The 10,894-nt window shown below is 30.6% G+C and overlaps 1 protein-coding gene across 1 annotated transcript; it reads right to left on the reverse strand.

The window, feature by feature from the left end:
* Positions 1–4,694: 4,694 nt before the first annotated feature.
* On the reverse strand, positions 4,695–6,801 carry LOC116120851 (WAT1-related protein At5g07050-like; the record flags this gene model as incomplete). Its single annotated transcript, XM_031406822.1, has 7 exons — positions 6,617–6,801; positions 6,482–6,544; positions 5,654–5,770; positions 5,356–5,590; positions 5,127–5,285; positions 4,898–5,049; positions 4,695–4,818 (listed from the first exon to the last, which is right to left on the reverse strand). Coding segments are annotated over exons 1-7 (1,035 nt in total), but the record flags the coding sequence as incomplete, so codon positions are not given.
* Positions 6,802–10,894: the final 4,093 nt, after the last annotated feature.

The raw sequence follows: 10,894 nt of genomic DNA on the forward strand, positions 1-10,894 counted from the left end.
ATGTGACAATTAAGTTGACAAATTAATTCACTTATCTCATCATCCTATGATTAAGGAGATGTTGCTAAATCAATTACTATATGGGTTTATATATGAATTTGAGATCTCAACTTTATATATATAGCATTATTGATAAAATTATTTTCATGAATTAAGACTTAAGGCTTGGACAAATGTAGCTTAATTCCCAAAATGTCAAAGTTTTATTTAAAAGACCTATGTAATAGTTAAACCCTGTGACTTATCATTTCTACCTTTAATGAAAGAACAAAGAGTTTGTTTTGTAACATAAAACCAATGTTTTAAAACCCAACCTGAGATGAAACCCAGCAAAGTTGCCAGGTCTTAGGTTGATCGATTTAATTGGTTTGATCGCTGGTCAAACCGGCTGACAACAAATTTTAAAATTGAGCAAATACACCCTTAAACATTGTTAAGTCCCTATAGATTTGAAATTTAGCAAACACACCCCAAATGCAAATCAGTCGATGACTGGTTGGCGACGGCGATACCCCAAATGGAACCCCAATCGTCCCTTGAGCTCATTTCCCTAAAAATCTACCCAAGATGTGGCCGAAATCGATTCGATTTCGGCCAAATCTCACCAACGCCAGCATTGGCATTCTAGGTCATATCTTACCTACGTTAGCGTCAACGACCCTCCCCATCACCCCGAAAATACTTCCCTCTTCCTCCCGACCAAAACCCACCTCACCCACCCTAATTAGCCTCGCCAATCATCAGCAAAAGCCAATTGTTGCCGTTGTTGGTGTTTTTCGATTTTCAGTCGATTTACTCATTGGAAATAAAATCTGTCTCCACCATTACATTCATTGGCACTTTCTCTTCAAAAGCACCAACATCCCGACCTTCAATTATTTGTCGATCATCATCTCAAATTCTAGGACTTTGGGTGAATAGGAATAATATAAACCCGACACGGTGAAGCTTCTAGGTCCCGGTTAAACCGGCTGGGCAGGGCCGAGTTTTAAAACAGTGCATAAAATGTTCGAGTATATTATACTAGACTCTATAGTCTAGCATTTAACATCTGATTAAAACATCCTAAATCATTATAGACTTAGTAGTTTAACATATTTTGTTTTAATTTTTTTTTAGTGAAGGCATTTAAATTAACTCATAATTTTATGGTTATTTATGTTTTGTAAATATGAGCTTAACATTTTGAGATCAGAATTTGTTATGACTATATAAGATAATTAATCATAGTGACTTTAATTTTCTCTTTGATTATATGAATAAAATTGGCATTGGACGTGAGAGATCATGCTCTCTATATTCTAAAATATAAAATAACAAAACAGAAATAGCAACAAACTAGTGATAACTACAACTTGTTATTAACAACGCAAATGGTTTATGGACAAAGCAATCTCGGCCAAGAGAAAAAGAAACACAAGATCCAACTTTATATTTTAAAAGAGATTAAAGTGCCTTTAGGTTTTATATTATAGCCTCAAAAAGTAGAGCAAATGCGTGGTTTAATTGCATTGCATCATCTATATAGTAATATCTTTATATAAGTAAAATTACAATTCAACCCTTGAGGTTTGGGGTAATTTCTAATCCGAAATCTTTATAAATATACATCTTTTGTCATTTAATTAATAAGTTGTAGTTCAAACACCAAGGGGTTAACCTAACAACTAAGAAGGTTTGCTCACTTCATTAACTTGCTGAGTTCGAACCATCTTAAGGTCACCTACTACGTTATGGCTTACGAGCTTGTAGGGTGTTCAATAGATCCTAAGAATTAATTGAGGTATGCGCAAGCTAGCCCAGACATCCCAACCATAAAAAAAGATAAAAAAAAAAAAAAAAGGTTGTAGTTCTTTGCAAAGATTAGTTTGTTGGTAGCACAACCGTGATACTTGTTTGTTATTCAACACACTAAATTAACCAACTTTATCTGTTAGTCCAATGCGATGGGATACCACTCAACAAACACACCCATATAGCACTTCCGTGACTCATTGACTCTTAAATGAAAGGGGATGATTTACATATTTATGAAACATTAAGGGTGTTTATTTAAACCTCATAAGGGATAACGGGATATTGTAATATCCCTATAAATATTATATGGGCGTCGTTAGTTTTATTTACAAATGGTTTTGTGACGCCGGTTCCTTTTCCACATATTAAATATTTAATTATAAATTGTTGAAAAGAAAAGATGTTTCTAGTCAAACTTTGACACCAACATTTAGTACTTGTAGGTATTTATTTATTTATTTTTGCATACCTTATTGCTACTAATTAAAACTTTATAATAAAATAAGGAAACCTCATGAGGGATATTGTAATATCCCTAAAAATATTATATGGGCGTCGTTAGTTTTATTTACAAATGGTTTTGTGACGCCGGTTTCCTTTTCCACATATTAAATATTTAATTATAAATTGTTGAAAAGAAAAAGATGTTTCTAGTCAAACTTTGACACCAACATTTAGTACTTGTAGGTATTTATTTATTTATTTTTGTATACCTTATTGGTTCTAATTAAAACTTTATAATAAAATAAGGCATAATTAGAAACTTAGTTTATATATGAAGTGTTTTTTTTTTTCTTTTTGGTCCACATGCAATATAACTTTACCCAAGCCCACATGGATATTAGATGATGATTCTAGGGTTGATTGAATTACCCAATAACATAGCCTTTTTTTTTTCGTTAAATGAAATAAAAAATAATTTACTTTAATTAAAACCTGTCATAATTTACATGTAAAGGAGTAATATAACAAGTGTATATTGTTAATTAATGAAACTATAGGGGTGGCTAGTGGTCATCTCCCATTAAAGTTATCCCGTCATTATTTTTATTTAAAAGAGAAAATGTAGATGCATTCACTCGAAATTCCTAAAATATTCATATTTATAAAATTGTTGGCAAAATTTTGAAGGGGCCGAAATAGGTATTTCACCTAACATTGCATAAAATAATATTAAATTCTAATTTTTTTTTCACATTTTCGCCTTTGGGGTTGTCATAGCCGACATCAACAGTGGTGTCACTGTATAAAGGGTTATTATGAAATTACCTTTAGGCCTTGAGCTTTAAAATTATTTTTTACACCACATAAATATTTGAACTATAGTGATGTCTATCACATTTCATGTTTAGTAGTTGACCATCCATAACCTCCATTTCTTGTAGTCAACAGTTAAAGATTAGGGCCAAAATTGTCATTTTGCAATGTAGTTAATCTTTTCTTAAAAATATAAAAATTATATTAATGTAATTATCGTTAGAACTCAATAGAATACTTAGCAACAAGAATTAATTCTTCGATAGAAGAAGTGTTTTTAACATAATCGTTTAGTGCCTTTTATTATCAAAGTCTCGGTTTATATAAACAATAATTACTAACTCCTTCCTATAAACTAGGAAATATCATCCATAAATACAAGAAATCAGGAATAAACTAAAGACTAGGAAAAAAGAAAAAAAGTTGAGCACTATAGAACTCTTCAAGACTTATTCAACTTAAGATTTTTCTACTATCCAGGTTACAACATTTCACCTCTCCTTAATTTTAAAATTGAATGGAACCTTGATATATGGCAAGGGTGTTTTTAACACTTTCAAAATTAAATGGATGAGTTTGATATTAACTAATCTCATAGAATTAAATAAAATAAACCAAATAGAAGAAATTTATTAATTAAGGCCAATGAGGGGAGCTATTGAATAATTCTCCAAATGCGGAGGGAGGTCAGGATCAATTTTTCATACCCTTAAAACATTTTGTTTCCTACCCTGATGATGGAATTGGAAGGGCATTACACATGGAGTAGCGCAGGCAAATTGCACATGACCTGCATTTATTAAAAGTAGGTATAGGTTTGGTTTTTATTAGCTTGGTAAGGATTATACATACATATTTTTCTATAATATTATATAATAAAATAAGATTGAATGATTTTAAATTTAAATTAAACTTTCATCCAATCATCTTTTACCACATAATGTTATATGAAAATGTTGTATGTGTAATATTACTCTTATTGGTTTGGGTCATCAATGGTCAATTCGTTAATAAGTCGTTTTAAAATGGGTCGTATTCGGACTTAGTCTTAAAAAATATTTGATTTTTTAATTAAATATATTTTAGTGCTAAAGTATTTAAAAATTTATTATAAATAATAAATAATATTTTGATTATCTTTTTCATTTTTTTAAATTTATATAGTTTAATTGTAAAATGTGATGGTATCACATTTTATTAATATTTGTATACACTTTTATTGATGAAACTTTAGCAGAAGAATTAATTATATTTTATACAAGACATGGAAATTTGAGAATAAGACTTTAGTATTTAATTTTCTTATATTTTACGTACCATCAAAAATAATAATAACAATGTGTCAAATTATATGATTATGAAGTTTTATACATTTTAATATTTATGTTTTAGAAGTATAGTTTAATATTATTGTGTAAAATTATTTATAATAGTTCATCATAGTAGTTTAATTAAAAAAAAAAAAAAATGGGGGAAACTTTTAATGGGCCGGGTTTGAGTAATACAATAAAAGAATGTTTGGATCCAATAAGTAATGGGATTACATTTCACTGGAAAAATAAGATAAACTATTATATGCTCTATTGGTAACTTACAATGAGTTAGTGATTGGTAGAATCTTGTTGAACGTCAGAAATTACGATGGCCTTATCAAGTGTTGTCGGTAGAGCTTCTTCTCCTTGTGCATTTTTTTGAGTGAACTCCTTTGATTTTGCCCACAAAAAGGAGTACAACCCAGCAATTATTAAGAAGGAGCCCAACAAGCTGAAATCATAAATCAATATTAGAAAACAGAGAAAGGATATCTTCTAATGCTAAAATATTACAGTATTACCATACATACATTCCAAGTGTGATATCTTGACCAAGTAGGAGAGCATCTAAAACAGCTACAAAAATGAGTGACAATGGGTTGAACATAGGAGGATAAGTTGGACCTCTCTTTGCAATTGCCCTTGAAACTAAACAAAAGGTTGCTGCTGTGGCCAATGTTCCCTGCAAAATTTGATGAAACCCTTTTGGAATCTTTGAAAATCATTAAAATGACATTTTTGAAAGCAGAGGAAACTTACGGAGTAGAATATAGTAATCAATTCAAGATCCCAAGCTAATCTCCATGAAGGCATATCGGTGTGTAAGCATAATCCTATTACCAAGGCTTGCAAGGCTGCTATGATACATGTGAACATTGTTGCCGAATATTTGAATGGAAATACTTTGAGCAGTTTCACCTGCTTCAGAAGAAGTCTTAAAAACACTAAAAGAAGGTAATAAAATAATACATATGGAATGTTAAATTACCTGAACCATATACCAAGAAGCATAAGATAAGCAACTCCCCACTAGTAGTAAAGAGCCTCTAGTCCAGTGAGCTTTAGGTATCACATTTTCTGTGAGTTTAGTGTTTAGGTTGTTATGAAAAATATCAAATGATTTTCCCTTATAAACACTACTGGTCACTGCTCCTCCCGCACATAAAATTGCTCCCAATATTTTAAATTTCCCTTCCTTAGAATTCAATCTCAATTTCTCTATTCTGCAAAACAAAAAATATGTTTATTCTCTTGTTAATTAATTATGTCAAAATAATGTAATGTACCTTAAAATTGTTGACAAAACAAAGGTGATCACTGGTAGTAAGTTAAGGTAGTTGATTGCATACGTAGCTGTAGTGTCTCGGAGACCATAATAATATAGTCCCATTGCAGCTGTTATCCTGTAAAATGGATCATTAAAATAATTAAATTAGAAAAAAGAAATTAACATTAAGTAAGACTTTTATTTCCTAAGTTCAAGATACCTTTAAACTTGATACAAAATTTTGTGAAATGAACCCTTAAAAGGAATTTAGCATTAAGTCGTAACTGAATGAATCAAATTCAATTTTGTTTTTCTTGGGTATTGTAGAAAGAAAAGATTTTTGATCTTTTGACTATTAGTTTTTACTTGTTTAGAAAACTATATATACCCATTTGATTTTTTTATTTTAATTCTGGTCACCAAATCATGATGTCATTAACCAACTCTAATGAAATCATAGTCATTCATTTTTTATCCCCACAAATTATGGTCACACACACAAATTATGGTTGCATAAGTTTAGCCCACAAACTTTGTCCACCTGCTTAAGTATTTATGGTTGCATAAATTATGGTTGATTTGGTGGCAAGAATATAAATGAATGTATAAATTATGGTTGATTTGGTGACAAGAAAATAAATGAATGTATAAATTATGGTTGATTTGGTGACAAGAAAATAAATGAATGTATAAATATAGTTAATTTTATTTATTAAAACTTAAATGAGATGCAAAGTCCAATTTATATGGTTAATAAAGATCAAAAGTGGCATCCTATAGCACCTACTGCTTTTACGCACCTAAAATCAACGATGACTAAAAAAGGTAAAAGAAGAATAAGACTTACCCAGTTAAGGCATTGATGAAGAGCCAGAACCAAACAGAAAGATTAAGTTTTGATATGATACCCCTGCAATAATCAAATGATTCAAAAGCTGAATTGTGATGAATTTTTTTGAAGAAGAAGGGAAGAAAAAGAAACCTTTCCAAGAAGATAGCAAAAGGAGCAACGGAAAAAGCAGCAACGACATGTCGATAAGTCATTAAAGCAAAAATGAAAGTCCCTTGATTCAATATGATTTTTGAAAGCATTTGCATTCCTGTTACAAACAATTGCACCAACAACATGCTCAGAATATCTTGAGACCAAACAAACCATTTCTTCATCTCTTTTCAATCAAAGAAATAAATGCAAGAGAGTATTGGATAATCAAAATGGTTACGGAGGGTTAACTCTTAATTACAACTTAGTGATTCTGTACTATGTAGCACCATTAGACCCTATGTACACCCGCTCAAATCTTGCCATCTACACCCATATCTTAACAAACAAAATATTGATATATTATTTGATATGGTAAAAGATACCATTTAGGAAATTGCGGAAACATACATTGCAATCACCTTAACGATATTCAGTACCATTAGGAGACATTGATGGGTTTTTGGGCGTGATCCCACTAATGGTTAAGTCCAATACGGAAGAGAAAAATTAGTGTTTTACAAGTCTTACCCTTGGAGGATTTATATAGCCTCAACCTCTTGATCGTGTGAAGATGTCGTGGTGCCTTGAATGTGAATTATGAAGAAGTTATTTAGGCAGTAGTGGATTAACTTGGAGTAAAAGGCGAGCAGATAAAACGTTTATTAGAGACATTATCCCATTGGGCAGATTTGTCGGGTTTAGGCTCTAATTCGGCCCATTGTAGATCTGCTTTAAGTTTTTAAATACGGGCTCTATATTATAAGGCATGTTATGCGCTGCTTATCAGTATTGAGATGCATGTAAGGGTTAACTCTTGTGTATTATTTGCAGTTTTTCCTAAATGGGACATGACCTAAAAGGCATATGTTAGAAGGCCTATTATTCGCTTTTATTGATGAAGTTAAAACAGAAATTAATTCTCTTTTTCCTTAAATTGCTCATTACCATTTAATTTTGTCAATTCAGCATCTCTTATTACCATTGAATCAGGGACATACTCGTAGGTCTGCGGGTATCCAAGTAATTTTTACGAGTATGGGTTAACATAGTTAAGACCTGTGGAAAAATTATCCGTATCTGATCGCCTGTTATTTTTACCAGTGGGCCAGATGATACTTGTGGATACCCGCACAAGATAATTTTTTTTTAATAAAAAATTATCAATAATTTGTTATCAAACTCATTAATTTACTTTCAAGTTTTCTATTATCGGCTTCGAGAAATCTTGACATGACAGATGTGCCACATTTTTCTAAGTTTATGCAATAATTTTTGTAATACAATTTAACACAAGGATTGTTTTGAAAAATATTATTAAATTTTATTAAACGTTATCCAATAATTATTCTAATATTTTTCTTCTTGTGATTATCAACTTGAAGGGATAAAATTGGTTTATTATCGATAACTGATAGATAAAAATATATTTAGTGTAGAGTTGATCCACTCAGATGAGCATATGCTAATCTCAATAATTTTAGAGATATTTTATAATTTACTTAAACATAGGAGCATATAAAATTAACCCATGATTTAAATACGTAAAATGACGGTGGAAATAAATTTAAGCTCATAACAAAAGGATTAGGAAGTGGCTACAGTTTGATTCCTTAATTAAAAATACATTGCTTAAATATTGAAACACATAATGACTCTTTGTATATTCATAAAATTATTAAGAATACATAGTATTAAATTATATTAATTTTGTAACAGCTATTGAGATATCATTGATTTAATTGTAAACAACTTGTATTTAAAAATCTTATATGAAAAAAAAGGACCCATAAATTCAAAAAGAAAAAAAGGACTATTGAAATTGGACAAATTTAGTGTTTTAATTAACCAATTAACGATGTTTGAAAATAATGGGCTATTAAATATGCATGAAGATATGTTATTATAGTTGCACATATAAATTTAATATTAAAAATAGATAATTTTGATTAGATTTGGGTAAAGGGCCTAGTTAGTAAATACGGGTACGGCAAAAAAACGGTACGGGAATTTTACGGGTATAATACGGCAAACGGTGAAAAATACGTTTATAAAAATTCGGCCATAAAATTCGGATACGGAAAAAATACGGTACGGGTATATACGGGTTTAATACGGTGTATTGTCAATAATACGTTTTGAAAAATACGGCAATATCAATCTTAGTTTTAACACTTTTATGGACTACCTGGTTAAAATCAACATAACATTTCAAATGCAAAGTATTCAATTAACCAATAACACAAATACATAATATATAATTGATATTTAAATTATAGTCTCCAGACTCAAACACAATATTTAGTCAAGATTCAACTATAGTATCAACTATAGATTGATAATATTCTTAACTTTAATATTACTATGCCATAATTGTCAACATGTTCCGAGAAATGTGATTCTAGATTAATATAATCTTCCTCATTTTGAACTTAAATTGAGAGCAAATCACGGCAACCAATGAAGAGTCAAGTGGGATCGAACACAAATATCAAGAATTTTTTTAATCTTTCTTATCTTCTCTTTTTTTCCCACTTGTGGACTTTTTCATTCTATATATAATTAAACCCATTTCTAGCTGCTTCTACCACATCGAAACAATGGCTAATTGGGTTCTCTCTTTTTGCTTAATTGCTCTCATTTTCTCTCTCTCCGATGGTGCTCCTGCAGCTACTTCAGCTAGTACTAAATATCTTGACGGTAAGTCATTAATGATTTCAGTTTCAGCTTGAATATGTAACTGAAATGTCATGGTGGGTTTTACTTCGCGGTGCCTCGTGGTGTTCATGCGGTAAGGCTAGGCAACGAAGCTTCAATTTCTCAGAGTGTGAATGTGAAGGCCGGAGTTATTTATACGCTCACATTTGGAAAGAGAATAAGAGATGAAGAAAAGCTGAAAACGTGAAGATTTGAGGAAGAAGAGCTGAAGAAGAGCTGAAGTAAGGAAGAACGAAGAAGAAGTGAAGAACTGAAGACTGAGATCTGCTTTAATTTTTAGTAAAAAAACCCACAAAACGACGTCGTTTTGGGGGTGACCTTTTTTGTTTTTTTTTTTTCAATAATTCGCGAATAATTCGGGAGGGCTTAAAATACGCGTATAATTCGGTAGATTTTAGAAAATACGTATACGGGCGTTTTATACGCGAATTATACGACTGTCCGTATAATCGCGTATAATACGCGTTTTTACTAACTAGGGTAAAGGGTGACCACAGATGCACCCGTATCCGTACAATGTTTTACTTACAACTAAGTCATACAACTAGACAAAACTTGTACAAAATTTATGTAAAATGACTACTTTATCCTTTGTTTTTTGCTTGATTGTATGACTCAGTTGTAAGCATAACATTGGTCATTCCCTTACAATAATATTTTACTTACAACTGAGTCATACAACAAGACAAAAACTACACAATATTTATGTAAAATGACTACTTTGTCCTTTGTTTTTTACCTAGTTGTATGATTAAGTTGTATGACTCCGTTGTAAGCATAACATTGCTCATTCTCTTACAATAATATTTTGCTTACAACTGAGTCATACAACCAGACAAAAACTACACATAATTTATGTAAAATGACTATTTGGTCCTTTGTTTTTTGCCTGGTTGTATGATTCAGTTGTAAGCATAACATTCCTCATTTCCTTACAATAATGGTTTGCTTACAATTGAATCATACAACCAGAAAAAACCTATACAAAATTTATGTAAAATGACTACTTTGTTCTTTATTTTTTGCCTGATTATATGACTTAGTTGTAAGCATAGTATTGTTCATTCGCTTACAATAATGTTTTGCTTATAACTGAGTCATACAATCAGACAAAAACTATACAAAATTTATGTAAAATGACTACTCTGTGCTTTGTTTATTGTTTGATTATATGATTCAGTTGTAAGCATAACATTACTCATTCCCTTGCCCATTCAAATTTTCGACCTGCAGTCTAGTACTTGTACCCATCATTACCCGGCCCATACCCACCCCTTTGCCAGGTCTAGCCTTAAGACATGAGTTTTGTCATATATATATATATATATATATATTATTAGTTTATCCTCACATTAATTTATTAATGTAATTATAGTTTATAATTATGTCATTATATTGTATAATCATTTTATTTTTGGAGTCATTATATTGATTGATCTTAATTATGGGTTACTGTTAAATTACTTTATTTTAGGGAATCATTCCCCATTAATTATAAGTTAATACTAAATCAACAATTATAAAATATTTATTCATCATTATTATAAAAAATTATAAGTT

This window comes from Pistacia vera, unplaced genomic scaffold, assembly GCF_008641045.1.
Source record: "Pistacia vera cultivar Batoury unplaced genomic scaffold, PisVer_v2 Contig949, whole genome shotgun sequence".
Classification (NCBI taxonomy): domain Eukaryota; kingdom Viridiplantae; phylum Streptophyta; class Magnoliopsida; order Sapindales; family Anacardiaceae; genus Pistacia; species Pistacia vera.